General features: G+C 44.5%; 1 protein-coding gene across 1 annotated transcript in view; it reads right to left on the reverse strand.

The window, feature by feature from the left end:
- LOC120928899 (teneurin-4-like) overlaps positions 1 to 21,166 on the reverse strand; it is a 527,362-nt gene that overhangs the window by 18,159 nt on the left and 488,037 nt on the right. Inside the window, exon 4 of the mRNA XM_040339966.1 lies at positions 14,035 to 14,328. Within this exon, the coding sequence (XP_040195900.1) occupies positions 14,035 to 14,257 (223 nt within the window). The 5' untranslated portion in view covers positions 14,258 to 14,328. The remainder of the gene's footprint in view (positions 1 to 14,034; positions 14,329 to 21,166) is intronic.

Consider the following 21,166-nt stretch of genomic DNA (forward strand, 5'->3'; position numbering starts at 1 on the left):
CCTTAATTTGCAGAACTGGTAGGAAAGGTATCTTTAAGAATGTTGATATGTAGGCAAGATTCACTCTGGTGGTAATTGCTGGTAATGATCATACAAGGGGAAGGGGAAGAGGATTGTAAGATGCACATCTCTTTAAATGGAAAAGTTGAACACTGCCATCTTGTGGTCAAAATAACGATGACTAAAGTCATCCCAGGACAACCGCTAGGAAGTTCCCCAAGTAAGACCCTCCCAGTCTGCAGTCCAGATGAAAGAAAATTTGGGACCCAACGCATCGTGGCACGGCATATTCCAGCAAGTAGGGTTTAAGATTATTATTTTCATATTGCTGCAGTGATGTGGTGGATGTATTTTTTTTTTAATGTTGGTGGAATAGTTCAGCTTTTATCATTTATATAAAATCTATAGTACAAATAAACATATATCACTGGGTGAATCCAGAACATTCAGTTTGCAAAGCATGCTGGCTTTCTAATACAAAAACCTAACACTTCCTGCACACCTGTTGTGTAAACCCAATAAGTACTTCTCCTTTGAGGCATTTAGTTTATTTTTTTATTTTTTTATCACAGCAGTTGCTATCTGAATCTCCAAATAGCTTCTGCTTTTTCATGTAGCCAACTATTGCAGTAAATATTAAATACCAATATTTTATATTTCATATTCAAAACATAAAAAAATATTTAAAATCTTTTTATTACCGACCATAAAAAATAAATAATGCATACAAAATACTAGTTTACATTCCCTTTAACAGTCCTCTAAGACATTCTTTGGGGTCAGTCCACCTAAAACTGGAACCACTGTATATTATGACGTCCTGCCTACAGAAGTCACTAAGGTAGGGTGACCAGACATCCCCGGTTTCTGGGGACAGTCCCCGGATTGAGGACGCTGTCCCCGGACCAAGTCTGTCCCTGGTTTTGTCCCCGGATTGGATTTGAACAGGGGATGGGGCAAACTACTAGGGGGTGTATTTTTTTCTGTTAATTGTGACCCTTTCTGGTGATCAAATGCTGGTCGGCGTGAAGGGAATATTTCTTCAGTTTCGGGTGCATGCCCATTCAGTTCCACTCACATGTTCTTTTGCCTTGGCTCAAGTCCCGGCCAGACACCTGTTTATCTCCTTGCCTTCCCTGGTGGAGTGATCTTCCTTCACTCCCCACACAGTAGTAGTCGGGGCCCGGAGAGAGAGGCCGCGTACACATGATCGGTCCATCCGATGAGAACGGTCCAAAGGACCGTTGCCATTGGTTAACCGATGAAGCTGACTGATGGTCCGTCGCGCCTACACACCATCAGTTAAAAAAACGTTTGTGTCAGAACACGGTGACGTAAAACACAACGGCGTGCAGAAAAAAACGAAGTTCAATGCTTCCAAGCATGCGTCGACTTAATTCAGAGCATGCGCGGGTTTTTAACCGATGCTTTTGCATACTAACCATCGGTTTTGACCTATCGGTTATCAGTCCATCGGTTAAATTTTAAAGCAAGTTCTAAATTTTTTGACCGAAGGATAACTGACCGATGGGGCCCACACACGATCGGTTTGGACCGATGAAAAGGTCCTTCAGTCCGTTTTCATTGGTTTTGACCGACCGTGTGTACGCGGCCTTAGTGTTTCCGAGGCTCTCTGGCGCCCCCCACCTCTGGCCACATGCAGTATTGCATGCCATTGAAGCTAGTGCGGAACAAATTATTTTTGTTTCCATTGACTTCTATGGGGAAACTCGCTTTGATATGCGAGTGCTTTGGATTACGAGAATTCTCCTGGAATTATGCTCGTAATCCAAGGTTCCATTGTATTTTCATATTTGCAGTTCCTGCTCCAATTCTACACCATTTGACAGTCTTAGTATTCAGGAATCTGCTATTCCTATGTCCAAAACCTGCCCTGAACAATTGCAATGAGAGGTCTTCAAAAAGTTTCCACACTTTTTTTATATTTAATAGAGTTAAAAAAGTGTAGAAACTTTTTTAAGAACCCTCGTAGCTAGCCACCGTAATGGAAGGACTCATAGTTCTCAGTGTGGCATCGCCTCACTTGTAGTCCATCGATGCTTTACAACTGACGGTCCACACCTCGTATGGACATGAGGCTTGAGGACCAGTCTGCAGGAGCAACAGCATTGCACATGTGATCCACTGATTGTGGTTGCAATGCTTTATTTATTATAATTTTTTGCAAAAGGTTGGCTATGCCTTTAACTGGTTGCCGACCAGCCACCGTCGTTTTACGGCGGCAGGTCGGCTCCCCTGCACGAGAGCACGTAGTATAACATCGGCTCTCGCGCAGGCCAGGCATACGCAATCGCTCGTTACAGAGCGGGGACCGGGAGCTGTGTGTGTAAACACACAGCTCCCGGTCCTGTCACGGAGAGAAATGCTGATCTTCTGTTCATACAAAGATCAGTCATTTCCCCTAGTGAGGCCACCCCCCCTACAGTTAGAACACACCCAGGAAACATACTTAACCCCTTCCCTGCCCCCTAGTGTTAACCCCTTCCCTGCCAGTGGCATTTTTATAGTAATCCAATGCATTTTTATAGCACTGATCGCTATAAAAATGCCAATGGTCCCAAAAATGTGTCAAAAGTGTCCGAAGTGTCCGCCATAATGTCGCAGTACCGAAAAAAAATCACTGATCGCCGCCATTACTAGTAAAAAAAAATATTAATAAAAATGCCATAAAACTACCCCCTATTTTGTAAACGCTATAACTTTTGCGTAAACCAATCAATAAACGCTTATTGCGATTTTTTTTTTACGAAAAATATGTAGAAGAATACGTATCAGCCTAAACTGAGGAAAAAAAATGTTTTTTTTATATATTTTTGGGGGATATTTATTATAGCAAAAAGTAAAAAATATTCATTTTTTTCCAAATTGTCGCTCTATTTTTGTTTATAGCGCAAAAACTAAAAACCGCAGAGGTGATCAAATACCACCAAAAGAAAGCTCTATTTGTGGGGAAGAAAGGACGCCAATTTTGTTTGGAAGCCACGTCGCACGACCGCGCAATTGTCAGTTAAAGCGACGCAGTGCCGAATCACAAAAAGTGCTCTGGTCTTTAACCAGCAATATGGTCCGGGGGTTAAGTGGTTAAAAGATGAAACCCGATTGGACTTCTCTGGGAATCTGCTCTCCTTTTACTTGCACCACCCTTTGTAAATCACCCGCAAAGGATCCTTTGCTACAACTTCAACAACCCCCAGTGGATGAGTATAGACCTCATTTTCTCTGGCGGCCATCCTTCTACTGGCTTGTTAACTTGTTTCGGGCAGCATTATTTAACTTTACTCATTGGTAATGGCAGTCTGACGAGGTCTAAGACGGGATCAGTTCAATGTTTCTCGACTGCCTTACCTCCAGCTAGAGCTGCTGTTTACACAATACCATCTGTTTTTATCAATAACTGAGCTTAATAAGGTTGGAGAAAATGCAATTCATTAGCCATTTACTGCTAAATTAGACATTTGCAATTACATTAAGAGATGTGTGCCGCTGTAGCGGTCCCAGAAGAAGTCAGGTGTATTTTGCTGCCTGCTCAGCCTTTTCAAGCTCAATAAGGTATTTTAGGTGAAGGTGGTTCAATGACTGCACATATTATATAAGAGGCTGCAAAGCATGAGGACAATGTTACATTCAAACTTCAAATTGCTCGTGCCTCTGTAGAAAATGAAGACTTTATTAATAAAGACGAAACTTGTGGGACCAGGAGCCACGCATTTTTTAACTAATAGAAATATCATTCCCTCTATTATATTATATTACTATACAGGATTTTTATAGTGCCATAGTGGGTAGGTGCAGCGTGGTTCAGAAGCAGAAAGCACTCAGGGCCAGATTCATAAAAGAGATACGACGGCGTATCTCTGAGATACGATTGTCGTATCTATGCGCCTGATTCATAGAATCAGGTTACGCATAGATATCCCTAAGATCCGACAGGTGTAAGTCACTTACACCGTCGGATCTTAGGCTGCAATTCTAGGCCGGCCGCTAGGTGGCGATTCCATTGCGGTCGGCGTAGAATATGCAAATGACTAGTTACGCCGATTCACGAACGTACGCTTTGCCCGTCGCTGTAAATTTACGTTGTTTCCGTAGAGATATGCGGCGTAAAACAAAACCTGCCCTTGGTCTAGCCAATGTTAAGTATGGCCGTCGTTCCCGCGTCGAAATTTGACATTTCACGTCGTTTGCGTAATGGCGCTGGACGCTATTTAAGTTAACGTTGAAACCAATGGCGTCCTTGCGACGTCATTTAGCGCAATGCACGTCGGGAGATTTTAGGGACGGAGCATACGCAGTACGTTCGGCACGGGAACGCGCCTAATTTAAATGGTCCCCGCCCCATTTGAATTAGGCAGGCTTGCGCCGGGCAATTTACTCTACGCCGCCGCAAGTTTACAGGCAAGTGCTTTGTGAATCAAGCACTTACGCTGAAAACTTGCGGCGGTGTAACGTAAATGGGATGCGTTACGCCGCCGCAGCGTAGGGCAATTCTATGTGAATCTGGCCCATAGAGTCCAACTGCAAAAAACACAACTGTACTGAAATTGAAATTCATAATATGCAAGAAGCACCCGGCGACCGGGAACAATCATAGAATGTGACAATGATGAGTAGTAGCAAGGGGTCTCAGGTTTGCCTACAGCATCAGTTTCAAGGGACAAACTGCAGCCTGGCTGGTCTGTACCCAAGTAGGGAGGCTTCCAGGTAGCATGACATGTCTCTGCACTTTCCCTACTCATTTGGACCTATCCCTACTCTAGCAACATGTGAAATGCATGGCAAACTGGGGAGCCAGGGTCTTAAATAGACTCTGCCTGACCCAAGATGACCTCCTAAGTCACATGGATTGCCAGCATCCAGTCGGATGTTGCCTCTCTGTGACTGAGAAAACCATAAAGGAACTGTTTGTGCAGCACTTTACAAAAAGGAGGGGGGTAGTACAGTTATAGTACAATTCTTCTGGAGAAATTAAGGAGGCAAGCATGAGAGGAGGTAACAAGGAGAGCAGCAGTTCTTGGGAGGAGTGAAGAAAACTGGTTGGTACTTTAAGACAAGGCTGATGATTTAGCTGGGGGCAGTATCCTGAAGGTTATGAACTATAAAATAAATTGGGGTAAGGAGTTCCAGAGAAGTGGAGAGGCTCTGGAGAAGTCCTGGAGGCGGGTGTGAGAGGAGGTAACAAGGAGAGCAGCAGTTCTTGGGAGGAGTGAAGAAACCCGTTTGGTTGGTACCTTAGGACACGGCTGGTGATTTAGCTGAACTAAAAGTCCAGTACTTCTTATTAGTAAGGTGCAGGATAGACATCTCTGAAGAGACAGATTTTCAGGCATCATCTAAAGATGGGGAGAGTGGGAGATTGTCGAACTGATTAGGGTAAGGAGTTTCAGAGAAAAGGGGAGGCTCTGGAGAAATCATGGAGGCAAGTGTGAGAGGGGGTAACAAGGAGAGCAGAAGTTCTTTGGAGGAGTGGAGAAAACTGTTTGGTTGGTACTTTAAGACAAGGCTGATGATTTAGCTGGTGGCAGATTTGTGGATGGCTAGGTCAAGTATCCTGAAGGTTATGAACTATAAAGTAAATTGGGGTAAGGAGTTTCAGAGAAAAGGAGAGACTCTGGAGAAATCCTGGAGGCGGGTGTGAGAGGAGGTAACAAGGAGAGCAGCAGTTCTTGGGAGGAGTGAAGAAACCTGTTTGGTTGGTACCTTAGGACACGGCTGGTGATTTAGCTGAACTAAAAGTCCAGTTTATTAGTAAGAGGCAGAATAGACCTCTCTGAAGAGATATATTTCCAGGGATGGACTGGCCATTGGGACTACAGGGGGTTTCCCGGTGGGCCGATGGCTCAGTGGGCCGGGTTCAGTGACAGCGGCCTGGGAGTTTCTCACTTCTGCCTAATCTTGTCTCATAAGGGGGGGGGGGCACCAAACTGATTCTTTGCCCCAGGAGAAATAATGTCTAGCTTCCCCACTGGTACTGACTATAAGAGTACCAGTACCAGCCGTTCTACTCTAATAAAGTAAAACGGCTAGTGGCTAGGGAAGAGGGAGAGGGGGCTTAGGTGGCCGGGGGGGGGGGGGTGCGGGAGTTGTCTGGCCGCTGTGGGAGAGACCTGTCAAAGTGGGCCAGTCTGGATGAAGTCCAGGGCCAAATTTTTGTCCAGCCCTGGGATCATCTAAAGATGGAAAGAGTGGGAGATTGTCAAACTGATTAGGGTAAAGAGTTTCAGAGAAAAGGGGAGGCTCTGGAGAAATCCTGGAGGCGAGTGTGAGAGGGGGTAACAAGGAGAGCAGCAGTTCTTTGGAGGAGTGAAGAAAACGGTTTGGTTGGTACTTTAAAGTGGAGGTTCCATTAAAAAAAAAAAATTAGAAAGTCAGCAGCTACTAACACTGGAGCTGCTGACTTTTAATAAGGACACTTACCTGTCCTAGCCGCCAGCGATGTCAGCCCCTGCCGAGGCCGATCCTCAATCCTGGCAACTCCAAGTGCCGCCATCCACAGTAAGGGAAACAGGCAGTGAAGCCGTACGGCTTCACTGCCCGTTTCCTACTGCGCATGCGCGAGCAGCGCGGCGCTTTGTGAATGGGCAGGCTGCTTTCTGGGACACACACAGTTCCCAGAATGCAGCGTGCCCTATTCACAAGAAGACGCCCAGTGTAGGAGGAGGAAGAGAATCCACCGAGGACGATGAAGAGGCAGATTCGGCACTTCCGCATAGCAACAGCTTTTCATTTTTTTTTTTTTGATTTTTGGTGAAATATTTTTTTTTTGGTGGAAACTCCACTTTAAGACAAGGCTGATGATTTAGCTGGTGGCAGATTTGTGGATGGCTAGGTCAAGTATCCTGAAGGTTATGAACTATAAAGCAAATTGGGGTAAGGAGTTCCAGATAAGTGGAGAGGCTCTGGAGATGTCCTGGAGGTGGGTATGGGAGGAGGTAACAAGGCGAGCAGCAGTTCTTAGGAGGAGTGAAGAGAACAGTTTGGTTGAAACTTTAAGACAAGGCTGGTGATTTAGCTGGGGGCAGATTTGTGGATGGCTAGGTCAAGTACCCTCAAGGTTATGAACTAAAACGTAGAAAAAAATTAAACTCTGTCATCAAAAAAGTTAACCGCTTAAGAACTGCCACACGACTATTTACGCCAGCAGAATGGCACGGCTGGGCACATAGACTTACAGGTACATCCCCTTTAAGATGCCCAGCCGTGAGTCGCTAGCGCGCCGCCGCCGGCGCGATCGCAACCTGGTCCTGTCCTCCATGACCGCGCACGCGGGACCTGATCGCCGCTGGTGTCCCACGATCTGGTCACAGAGAGGAAGAACGGGGAGAGGTAAGTGTAAACAAACCTTTCCCATTCTCCTTAGGGTGGTTGTCAGTGATCGTCTGTTCCCTGTGTTAGGGAACGACGATCAGTGACATCACACGCACAGCCACGCCCCCCCACAGTAAGAACACTACCTTAGAACACACTTAACCTCTGCAGCGCCCCCTCCTGGTTAACCCCTTCACTGCCAGTGTAATTTTCACAGTAATCAGTGCATTTTTATAGCACTTTTCGCTGTGAAAATGACAATGTTCCCAAAAATGGGTCAAAAGTGTCCGATGTGTTCGCCATAATGTCGCAGTCACAAAAAAAATCATTGATCCCCGCCATTAGTAGTAAAAAAAAAATATTAATAAAAATGCCATAAGACTATCCCCTATCTTGTAAACGCTATAAATTTTGCGCAAACCAATCAATAAACGATTATTGCCATTTTTTTTTACCAAAAAAATGTAGAAGAATACGTATCGGCCTAAACTGAGGAAAAAAACAAAACGTTTTTTTATATATTTTTGGGGGATATTTATTAAAGCAAAAAGTAAAAAATATTGATTTTTTTTTTAAATTGTCGCTGTATTTTTGTTTACAGCGCAAAAAATAAAAACCGCAGAGGTGATCAAATACCACCAAAAGAAAGCTCTATTTGTGGGAAAAAAGGACGTCAATTTTGTTTGCGAGCCACGTCGCACGTCCGGGCAATTGTCAGTTAAATCGACGCAGTGCCGAATCTCAAAAAGGGGCCAGGTCCTTTACCTGCATATTGGCCCGGGTCTTAAGTGGCTAAGGAAAATATTTAAATTATTTTTTTAGGTACTCAGAGTACACATTGATCTTTTAAAGTAGTTGATAATTGCTCCCTCCTCGTCATTAGTAATGTTTTTTTTATTTATTTTTTTATAAAAAGCTATGTTTGGTTTATTTTCTTACTATCATTGAGATTTAAATGTTTTAACATTTTTAACTCTCTAGTGACGTGACCTACATATTTGTAAGATTGCTTATAAAATATAACACTTTTATGACTTCTAGTGTACATATGGTGTTATAGTGTACAATAAACCAGTAGTAAAGGAGGTAACGGGTTTATTGGGAATGATGAAGGAATAATATTCATTTTTATGGCCATTTTTTAACATGCCTATTGCAGATAGTAATACAGTACTCTGTTAATTGAAATTGGCCTCAATCAGCTGAATATAATGAAGGGTGAAAAGGGTAATTATAGTCTTTTCATTGTTTTATATATTGTTTTATATAAATATATGCTCTTGTGATTAATCTAATATAGAACGTCTTATCAATATTTGCCTATGTTTAATAGATTTTGTTTCGGTATAAAATTTGTGAATATATACATGTATTTCATTACACATGCAGACTTAAAGTGGAACTACACCCTTCTATCCTTTACAGCCTAGAAAGCTTCCAACTTAGGGCCAGATTCACAAAAGGGATACGCCGTCGTATCCCTGTTTCTATCTATGCGGCTGATTCATAGAACCAGTTACGCATAGATATCCCTAAGATCCGACAGGTGTAATGCCCCGTACACACCATCACTTTATGTGATGAAAAAAAATGACGTTTTTAAAAACGTCACTTTAATTGACCGTGTGTGGGGGAAAACGTCGTTTTATGTCTTGTAAAAAACGACAGAAAAAAATTGAAGCATGCTTCAATTTTATGTGTCGTTTTTCAAAAGTGCACTTTTTACTTCACAGAAATTGACCGTGTGTAGCAAAAAACGTCGTTTTCTAAGACGTTTTTTCATCCACGCATGCCCAGAAGCAAGCTTCAATGGTAAAACGTGGTGGAACGTAACCTCACTTTGCAAGATCATTGTGAGAAAACGATGGTGTGTAGGCAACTTCGTCTTAGAAAATTGAAGTTTCAAAAACGTCATTTTTTACTTCACAGAAAGTGTCGTTTTTTTTCATCACATAAAGTGATGGTGTGTACGGGGCATAATTGTTTTACACTGTCGGATCTTAGGATGCAGTACCGCGGCCGCCGCTGGGGGGAGTTCGCGTCGTAAACCAGCGTTGGGTATGCAAATTAGGAGTTACGGCGGATCCCCGATGGATTTTCGCGTTCGATACGTCGCCGCTAGTCTAGTTTCCCGTCGCAAAGTTAGTCGTCGTTTTAGGTGCCCTAACTTTAGTCAGCAAACGTATTGCTGTCTAAAGTATGGCCGTCGTTCCCGCGTTGAAATTTAAAAAGTGAACGTCGTTTGCGTAAGCCGCCCGGGAATACGGAAGTACGCTACGCGCGTCGCCGCTCGAAAAAATGACGTCACGGCGTGCAAAGCACGACGGGAATTGCGCAACTGAGCATGCGCAGTAGGTCCGGCGCGGGAGCGCGCCTAATTTAAATGGCGCACGCCCATTTAAATTGGCCCGCCTTGCGCCGGAGGCAGCCGGCGTAGTTTTCATCGCAAGTGCTCTGTGAATCAGGCACTTGCGATGAAAACTTGCGGCGGTGTAACGTATCTACGATACGTTACACCGCCGCAGTTCTATGTGAATCTGGCCCTTAGTCTCTGTTTGATGTACAACTGTTGCATGGAGCACAGTTGTACATCACAGTTGCACAGTTATGACACCACCTTTGGTTAAAAGAGAAGTATGGAGTTTTGTTTTTTTGTAGAGTCATACTTACCTAGGTGGATGCAGCATTGATCTGATGCTGCATCGGTCCCCCACCGGTTCTAACACTGAGCGATCAATTACTGCCGATCACTCAGTTCTTAGAGCTCCTACAGCAGAGAGCTGCTGACTGTCAGTCACTGGCTCTCTGTTCTGCCCCCTCCTCGCTCAAGAAGCTCTGGCTCTCTGCGGCTCACTGAGAGACTATATCGAGTGCCGGTCCAGGCATATGGGCGGATCTCGACTTTGATGTCACAATCTTGCCTGAACCTGGACTGGCTCTGTGACATCAGCCGTCAGCGGGCTTCAGAACGAACTGCACTCCTGTGATCCACACAAGAAGTACAGCGAAATTAGCTTTGTCTGTACTTCTCCTTTAAGAGGACAAGCAACTGTGACCATTCATCACATTCCTTAACTACTTGCCGACCAGCCGCCGCAGTTCTACGGCGGCAGGTCGGCTCTCCTACGCGAGAGGCCGTAGTATAACGTCGGCTCTCTAAGCGGGCACTAGGGGCGGGTGCGCGCCGCCGGAGGCACGTGCGCGCGCCCCCCGCTCGTCCCTGACTCCCGTGCGTGTGCCCGTCGGGCGCGATCGCCGCCGGGCATCCGTGATTGCTCGTTACAGAGCAATGAAACACACAGCTCCCGGTCCTGTCAGGGGAGAAATGCCTGACCGTCTGTTCATACAATGTATGAACATCTATCAGTCATTTCCCCTAGTGAGGCCACCCCCCCCTACAGTTAGAACACACCCAGGGAACATACTTAACCCCTTCCCCGCCCCCTAGTGTTAACCCCTTCCCTGCCCGTGGCATTTTTATAGTAATCCAATGCATTTTTATAGCACTGATCGCTATAAAAATGCCAATGGTCCCAAAAATGTTTTAAAAGTGTCCGAAGAGTCCGCCATAATGTCGCAGTACCGAAAAAAAATCGCTGATTACTAGTAAAAAAAAAATATTTATAAAAATGCCATAAAACTACCCCCTATTTTGTAAACGCTATAACTTTTGCGCAAACCAATCAATAAACGTTTATTGCAATTCTTTTTTACGAAAAATAGGTAGAAGAATAGGTATCGGCCTAAACTGAGGAAAAAAATAGTTTTTTTATATATTTTTGGGGGATATTTATTATAGCAAAAAGTAAAAAATATTAATTTTTTTAAAAATTGTCGCTCTATTTTTGTTTATAGCACAAAAACGAAAAACCGCAGAGGTGATCAAGTACCACCAAAAGAAAGCTCTATTTGTGGGAAAAAAAGGACACAAATTTTGTTAGGGAACCACGTCGCACGACCGCACAATTGTCAGTTAAAGCGACGCAGTGCCGAATCGCAAAAAGTACTCTGGTCTTTGACCATCAATATGGTCCGGGGGTTAAGTGGTTAACCACTTCAGCCCCGGAAGGATTCACCAGGCCATTTTTTGCGATACAGCACTGTGTCCATTAACTGTCAATTGCGCGATCGTGCGGCGCTGTACCCAAACAAAATTGATGTCCTTTCTTTCCCCACAAATAGAGCTTTCTTTTGGTGGTATTTGATCACCTCTGTGGTTTTTATTTTTTTACGCTATAAACAAAATAAGAGTGTCAATTAAAAAAAAAAAAAAAAAGTACTTTCTGCTATGAAACATTTACAAAAAAATAAACGAAAATGTATTTATCAATTTAGGCCAATTTGTATTCTGCTACATATTTTTGGTAAAAAAAACAAAATCACAAAAAGCGTATATTGATTGGTTTGCGCAAAAGTTACTATGTCTACAAAATAGGAGATAGATTTATGGCATTTTTTTTATTATTATTTTTTACTAGTAATGGCGGTGATCTGCGATTTTTAGCTGGACTGCGACATTGCGGTGGACAGATAGCATAGCAGAAAGACAGGATCTGTGTGATCTCCCCTGTCAGAATGGAGATTTTCCCTGTTTACACAGGCAGATCCCCGTTCCGTCACTGCGGGGAACAATCGCGGGAGGCCAGCAGACATCAAGTCCGCCGGACTCACTGATTGCCTCCCCCGCTGCCCAGTGGGAGCGTGCTTGTGCCTCCAGCGGCGTGCACGCACCCACAGATCTCAGTGTACAAGCCCAACGTACACCTATGGCGATTTGCGCAGCCGAGCTAACCTGCTGCAGTATAAAGAATAGTGTATATTTGTTTGTGAGTAGACTGACAGCCAAACCTGAGTATGTTTTGATCTAGGTTGAGAGTGACGCAGAGCTGGGTGACTCACAGGCAGCATCACCAAAACCTCCCACTTCATTCCAGAATGTTCTAGCGTTTTCTGGAAAGGGAGGAGGAAAAAGGAGGTGGTGCGGTCTGAGGTGTTCTAATGAAGCCCTGACCAATCCCCAATCTGGATTGGCAGGGGGCATGCCTCCTTAAATACCTAGGGTAAGCCCAGCTGTGGTCCCTGGTAATAAGGCCGATAGTCCCTTACTGGCAAAAGCTTCCCCTCTACCTTCGACCGCGACAGGTCCTCCGGCCAACAGAACCGTCACATTTGGCTGGACTGCAAGCCGCAGTCCCAACCCTGCGCTGCTCTCTTACTTCTGGATAGGCCCTCAGGCAGCCTAGCAGCCAGATGTGCCTGGGATAGGCCCAATCTCTGGCCTAGCAGCACGGGCAATAAAACACATGTTCACCCAGACAGCCATCCAGATGGCACGGAACACAGATCACCTAACTCCATCCGATATAGATAGGTTCTCCAAGCAGGCCAAGGGATTCAAGAAAACCCCTGCCCATTGGCTTAGATACCCCACATACCCATAACCCGACCCTGGGTTGCTTTTCTTATATCTAAGTACCACCTAGTGGTAGAAGAGAAAAGCGCAAAAGACCAAACTTAGGGAGAAATCAATAGATCTCTATCAATCAACCAGGATAACTACTCCTGGCAGGTACATTTGTGAGGAGCTCCCTGCTTAAACTACAGAGTGCTACACATAGTGGAAATGTATAAATTGCTGTGGTATGGTATACAGGTATGAAAACTGAATTGGTTAAAGTGTTTGTAATTTCAGCTTTTTTAAAAAATTAGAGTAAAGAATTGTTGGAATTCCTTTCAGGTTTTTATTGCTGTCTGCATTACTCCTAGAAAAATTACACATTTATCTATCTGTTGACCAGTGTCTCCCAATGGTTAAATATCTTGGGCTAGATTCACGTAGGGGGACGCAAGTTTGTGCGGGCGTAGCGTATCCTATTTATGCTACGCCTCTGCAACTTAGACGGGCAAGTGCAGTATTCACAAAACACTTGCTCCGTAAGTTGCGTATCGTAATTCTGCCGGCGTAAGCGCGCCAAATTCAAATTGTCAAGAGGTGGGCGTGTTTTATGTAAATAAAACATGACCCCACGTAAATGACGTTTCTCACGAACGGCGCATGCGCCGGCCGTAAATGTATCCCAGTGCGCATGCTCCTAATCACATCGCAAATAGTCAATGCTTTCGACGTGAACGTAATTTACACAAAGCCCTATTCGCGAACGACTTATGCAAACAACGTAAAAATTTTAAAATTCGACACGGGAACGACATCCATACTTAACATTGGCTATGCCACATATAGCAGGAGTAACGTTACGCCGGAAAAAGCCTTACGCAAACGACGTAAAAAAATCCGCCAGGCGCACGTACGTTTCTGAATCGGCGTATCCAGCTCATTTGCATATTCTACGCTGCGTCATCGACAGCAGCGTCACCTAGCGGCCAGCGTAAATATGCACCCTAAGATACGACGGCGTAAGAGACTTACACTAGTCGGATCTTAGCCTAATTTTGGCGTATCTTGCTTTCTGAATACAGAAAGAAGATACGCCGGCGCAGATTTGAATTTAGAATACGCCGGCGTAAATTCTTTCTGAATCTAGCCCCTTCTATTTTTGCTCTCTAGAACAGGAAGTGAAGGGAAAACAGATGGAATTATAAACAGGGTTAAAGGGAACTTACGCATTCCCTACTCTATCCATAACAAAAAATAAATAAAAATGTATTGGCTTTCCATTCAGTTTAAGTCAATCTCTTGTTGGAACTCACCAGATCGGCAGAACTCATCGACCTCTGGGTGGACCATTTCCTTTATTCGGTTGCTGTAGGACAGTCTGGAGTCTTGGTCATAGGCTTTTAAAGTCTCGCTGGAGCTGTAAGATTTTTGGGGTATCTTGCTTTCATCACTTTCGGCAGAGGAACTCGTATATCGGCGCTCAGTATCGCGCCTCCTGGTTAGGGATCGGTACGGTTTCCTCTCTTTCACATCCATGGCACGGCCCTTCTCCTCAACATTGAATAGAATTGGTCCTTTACTTTTGAAGAGAGGAATCAGTAATGTTTCTGAAAAAACATAAGTAAAATAGTAACGTTTTAAAAATGAGCTCCAGATGAAGACGTGAAACGGCATTAATATATGTACTGTATGTTTTTATTTTAGCTAATTTGAATGCCAGAAATCTATCATTACATGGAACTGCCACATATGTAAGTGGCAGCCGAACTAAGTTTAGTAGTTTGAACTCTGCAAAGCTGAAGAGCGGGAGGTACATAAGCTAAGCTTAAAGCTGCTTTTAGCATCAACCCTTTTCTCCTTTATCCAATTTATTCAAACAATGACAGCACTTCATTGGTGGCTCTGACATTTGACTTGATTTGAGTTGCATAGTTGGAAGGTAAATAGCACAGAAAAAGATAGACATCAATAGGTCCCACAGGGGAAGTACATAGCACAGGAAAGGGTAGGCATCAATATTTCCCATAGTAGAGGTACATAGCACAGGAAAGGGTTGGCATCTATGTGTCCCATAGTAGAGGTACACAGCGCAGAAAAGGGTAACAATAGGTCCCACAGGGGAGCTAGGTACATAGCACAGGAAAGGGTAGACACCAATAGGTCACACAGGGGAGGTACATAGCACAAGAAAGGGTAGGCACCAATATGTCCCACAAGGGAGGTACATAGCACAGCAAAGGGTAGGCACCAATAGGTCCCACCGGGGAGGTAAATGGCACAGGAACAGGTGAGCGCCAATAAATCCCACGGGGGAGGTACATGGCACAGGAAGGGTAGGCACCAATAGGTCCCAAAGGGGAGTTACATAGCACAGGAAAGGGTAGGCACCAATAGGTCCCACAGGGGAGGTAAATGGCACAGAAAAGGGTAGGCACCAATAGGTATCACAGGGGATATACATGGCACAGGAAGGGTGGTCACCAATAGATCTCACAGGGGAGGTAAATGGCACAGGAAAGGGTAGGCACCAATAGAACCCACAGGGGAGGCACATAACACAGAAAAGGGTAGGCACCAATAGGTCCCACAGGGGATATACATGGCACAGGAAGGGTGGTCACCAATAGATCTCACAGGGGAGTTACGTAGCACAGGAAAGGGTAGGCACCAATAGGTCCCACAGGGGAGGTAAATGGCACAGGAAGGGCAGGCACCAATAGGTATCAGAGGGGAGGTACATAGCTCAGGAAGGGGTAGGCACCATAAGGTCCCACAGGGGAGGTACATGACACAGAAAAGGGTAGGCACCAATAGGTATCACAGGGGATATACATGGCACAGGAAGGGTGGTCACCAATAGATCTCACAGGGGAGTTACGTAGCACAGGAAAGGGTGGGCACCAATAGGCCCCACAGGGGAGGTAAATGGCACAGGAAAGGGTAGGCACCAATAGGTCCCACAGGGGAGGTACATAGAACAGGAAAGGGTAGGCACCAATAGGTCACACAGGAAAGGGTATGCACCAATAGCTCCCACAGGGGAGGTACATGGCACAGGAAGGTTAGGCACCTATAGGTCCCACAGGGGAGGTACATAGCACAGGAAAGGGTGGGCACCAATAGGTCCCAGAAAGTTGTCAGCAGGCCTGGAAATGCATTAATCATCTAAATGAGACTAAATGGCAGGCACTGTGCCTTTAGCACTGGTGTCAATGTCACATGCCACTAAAAACATAGGAAACATAACCAGGGGGCACAATGTTATAGGATGCCCAATTCAGGTGACATTTTAAGAAATTTAACATACTGTATAATCACAGAAAAAACATCCTCTTCAGTGTTGGATAGCATGGGGAGGAATTAAAAACTACGTCAGGCTGGACGAACATAACTGTACAAAAATAGCCATACAGTACCTGGAATTCATATTTAACCCCTGCCTTTTTTTCTTTTACTGTATTTCTAATTTTCCAAACATTAAATTGCATTTGGCTACATTTTTTTGTGTTGCATTAAAAAAGACTTTATTTCATTTGTAAAATAAATAGGACAATTCATGGAATAAAATTGAGACTTTTGTCTATAGTAACACATTTTTTTTTCTTAACACTGATGAAAGTAGAAAAGAATTGTGTGTTTTATGTCTATGGATTGCATAAAAAATAAAACATTTGCTTTTGGTCCATATGGGTGCACGGGTGTGAGAACTGCACTGGTTAAATACCGGAGCTAGAGATATAATTCATTAGCTGCCCTTACACATTGTCTAACTTCAATTTAGCTTTTATTTTATCAAATCATCTACGTGACATTTTCACCAGCAGCTTCCATACGCTTGGAACATGTGCATCCTACATGCTAAGCATATGCCTGTAATGTGATTAGGTTTCCACACATAATCAAATACACTCCAGTAACATATGTGCTACTCTGTACTGCTGTAAGGCCATTAATAATAATTATAGGCTGAGTGACATGCAGATGTGTTCAATAATCCCACAATTGTATTCAAATTCATAGCAATTAAGTCCTGCAAGACTGTCATACCGCACATGGTAAAAGGAGAGTTTCACAACATCATTCAAACATACTGCCCCCTGTCAATCCCTCTGCACCCCTTTCCTGCACATAGAGTTCCCTGTCATACACTCGACACACTGCTCCCCTGCACTCAATGTCTCTTTTATATCTCCTGATGCCCTCTGCACTCTTTTCCTAAACAGACACTGCTGACTGTCCTAACCTCTGCTCTCCTCTCCTGCACATACTGCTTAGTGACACCCGCCATACAGCTTTCCTGCTCTTACTGGCCCTGTCATATCCTCCACTCTTATCTCCTGCACCCACTGCCCCCATCATACCCTTCTCACTCCTCTCCTGTACATACTGCCCCCATCATACCCTTCTCACTCCTCTCCTGCGCATACTGCCCCCATCATACCCTTCTCGCTCCTCTCCTGTACATACTGCCCCCATCATACCCTTCTCACTCCTCTCCTGTACATATTGCCCCCATCATACCCTTCTCACTCCTCTCCTGTACATACTGCTCTAATCATACACTTCTCACTCCTCTTCTGTACATACTGCTCCCATCATACCCTTCTCACTCCTCTCCTGTACATACTGCCCCTATCATACCCTTCTCGCTCCTCTCCTGTACATACTGCCCCCATCATACCCTTCTCACTCCTCTCCTGTACATATTGCCCCCATCATACCCTTCTCACTCCTCTCCTGCACATACTTCCCCCATCAGACCCTCCTCATTCCTTTTCCGTACATACTGCCCCATGATATCCTCCTCACTCCTCTCCTGCACATACTGTCCCCATCATACCCTCCTCACTCCTCTCCTGTACATATTGCCCCATCATACCATCCTCACTCCTCTCCTGCACATACTTCCCCCATCAGACCCTCCTCATTCCTCTCCTGTACATACTGCCCCCATGATACCCTCCTCACTCCTCTCCTGCACATACTGCCCCCATCATACCGTCCTCACTCCTCTCCTGTGCATATTGCTCCATCATACCATCCTCACTCCTTTCCTGCACATTCTTCCCCCATCAGACCCTCCTCATTCCTCTCCTGTACATACTGCCCCATGATACCCTCCTCACTCCTCTCCTGCACATACTGCTCCCATCATACCCTTCTCACTCCTCTCCTGTACATACTGCCCCCATGATACCCTCCTCACTCCTCTCCTGCACATACTGCCCTCATCATACCCTCCTCACTCCTCTTCTGCACATACTGCCCCCATCATACCATCCTCACTCCTCTCCTGTACATACTGCCCCATCACACCATCTTCACTCCTCTCCTGCACATACTGCCCCCATCATACCCTCCCCACGCTTTTCCTGCACATACTGCCCCATCAGACCCTCCTCATTCCTCTCCTGCATATACTGCCCCATCATACCATCCTCACTCCTCTCCTGCACATACTGCCCATCATACCATCCTCACTCCTCTCCTGCACATACTGCCCACCATCATACCCTCCACACTCCTCTTTTACACATACTGCCTGCTAACATAACATCCACACTCCTCTCCTGTACATACTGCCCACTGTCATGCCCTCCACACTACTCTCCTGTACATATTGCCTTCTGTCATACCCCCCAAACTCCTCTCCTGTACATACTGCCCACTGTCATACCCTCCACACTTCTCTCCTGCACATACTGCCTGCTAACATAACATTCACACTTCTCTCCTGTATATACAACTTGCTTTCATACACTCCACACCCCTCTCCTGTACCCACTGTTATGCCCTCTACTTCTATGCATACTGCCCCCTGTGAAACCCCTCAACACCCCTCTCTTGTGCATACTGCCCCCATCATATCCTTCACACTCCTCTCCTGTACATACTGCCCGCTGTCATAGACTCCACACTCCTCTCCTGTACATATTGCCCTCTGTCATACCCTCCACATTTCTGTTCTACTCACTGTCCTATCCTCTGCACTCCCCTTCTGTAAATACTGCCTGCTGTCCTACTCTCTGACATTCCCTCCCATACATATTGCCCACTAAGACTCTCTTTTAGCAATGTATATAATAATAACCCCAAACTTGTCCATTTGAGAAGTTTTACTAGTATGTGTAATATAAATGTGTTTTTAACCTAGAGTTCAGCTTTTTAGCTCTATCATTGCCTCAATGTCTTAGCCACTTTGAGAAAAAAATAAAAAGCTTATCATAATAAACACAATCTATGATGTTGAAAGGCAACATTCACCCCTCAGTAGCTGTTATTATAACATGTACACGCCAACAGGCCCAATTTTCACATTAGCAGCCTGCAACGGCATTCTGTTAAAAGGCCACTGAGTTACGGTAGACTGGCTGGCTCTACTTCACTCCGAGCAAACTTAATTAACGGCGAGAAAACATTACCTCACATCAGCATCACTTTATAAATAAGAATACGGTTTGCGTTTTCTCAGTGGAGCAAGAGGCCGGACGGTGAAAAATAAATGAAAAGGCAATTTGTAAAATAGAATGAAAAAAAAATTTGTAATATTAAGTGCGTATATAAATATTAGCCAAGTGTGAACAGCACGATATCGGACAAGAACAAACAAGAGCCGTACTGACAGCCTTTTATTACTTGTTAAAAGGGCACAAAAAAAAAAAGCCCTTAAATCTGCGGGCACACATAATAAAACACTTTCGTATTTCCTAAACATACTTGAGAAAGCAATTGAATCTCTGTTAAGTAGCCTATTTTAATAATAAACAGTAATCGTGGTTTTATCACACACCATTTAACTTGTGCAGGGGCTGCAGCTCCCTCGGACGACAAGATGGATGAAGCGTTTACATGTAAGCGGTTACACAAACACGCCTCACACCTGGCCATCGGCCACATCGCCAATGAAGGTTTTATTAGGAAAATTGTATTTTCGCCTGGCTAATGAACGGTTCAGCCTCAATTGTCAAACTGGCGCTGAATGAAATTATTAACAATGCTTTTATCGAGATGCAAATCATAGTCATTTTGGGTTGAGTAAAGAAACGAGGCAAGCAGAGGCCTGGAATAAGTGAACAACGAAGCTAGACAAAGGGCTAGATTCACATAGATCAGCGGATCTTTAGATCCGCGTGATCTATGTGATTTAAGATCCGCTGCCGCAAGTTTGAGAGGCAAGTGGGTAATTCACAAACCACTTACCTCCAAACTTGCGGCGGCGGATCGTAAAAAACCCCCGGCGGAATTCAAATTCCGCGGCTAGGGGGAGTGTACTATTTAAATCAGGTGCGTCCCCGCGCAAAACACTGCGTCAGGCCCGCGTACGTTCATGAATTTGCGTATCTCGCTGATTTACATATTATTCAGCGTAAATCAGCGAGAACGCCCCCCGCGGCCATTTTTAAAATGCAGTTAAGATCCGACGGTGTAACACAGTTACACCTGTCAGATCTTAGGCATATCTATGCGTAACTGATTCTGTGAATCAGTCGCATAAATACGACCGGCCTAAGTCAGAGATACGACGGCGTATCAGGAGATACACCGTCGTATCTCTCTCTGAATCTGGCCCAAAGTCTTTCTTGCTGTCCATAGCAAAAGATTTACTTTATTACTTCTGTGTTTGTGCTAGCAATACATTTTTAAATCTCCAGGTGTGGGGCCAGTCATTTTCCACCAGAGTTCCTCTAGACTCAGTTGCTAGGAGTTCCTTGAAGAACTGGCATATTGATCTTCAGCCTTGTGGTAGCTTCATAGTTCCAGAGTGAATGCCACTTAATAGAGCCACCTAATAGAGCCACCGGCATGATACCAATGCTTTTGTAAGAAAGGCATTCTTCCCATTGACCCCCAGTGTTAGGTACATTTATTTTATTGGTTGCCACTGGAAGGGGCATTATTCCCATTAATCCCCAATGCAATAGTGTTGAGCAGAATATGTCATATTCGATTTCGCGATATATCTCGAATATATATTCGAATATTCGAGATATATTCGCTAAATTCGAATATTCGTGATATTTTATCGAAATTAATTGAATGCGATTTTTCGCTATTGCGAATGCGAAAATAATTGCGATTTTTTTAATAACTGCGGTAGGAGCGCTCTGATTGGCTTAGAATATTCGTGATATTTTATCGAAATATCGCAACATGCGAATGCGATATTTATTGCGGAATTTCGAGATATGCTGGAGGAGCGCTCTGATTGGCTTAGAATATTCGTGATATTTTATCGAAATATCGCAACATGCGAATGCGATATTTATTGCGGAATTTCGAGATATGCTGGAGGAGCGCTCTGATTGGCTCAGAATATTCGTGATATTTTATCGAAATATCGCAACATGCGAATGCGATATTTATTGCGGAATTTCGAGATATGCTGGAGGAGCGCTCTGATTGGCTCAGAATATTCGTGATATTTTATCGAAATATCGCAACATG

The sequence above is a fragment of the Rana temporaria genome, chromosome 2 (genome assembly GCF_905171775.1).
Source record: "Rana temporaria chromosome 2, aRanTem1.1, whole genome shotgun sequence".
NCBI lineage: Eukaryota > Metazoa > Chordata > Amphibia > Anura > Ranidae > Rana > Rana temporaria.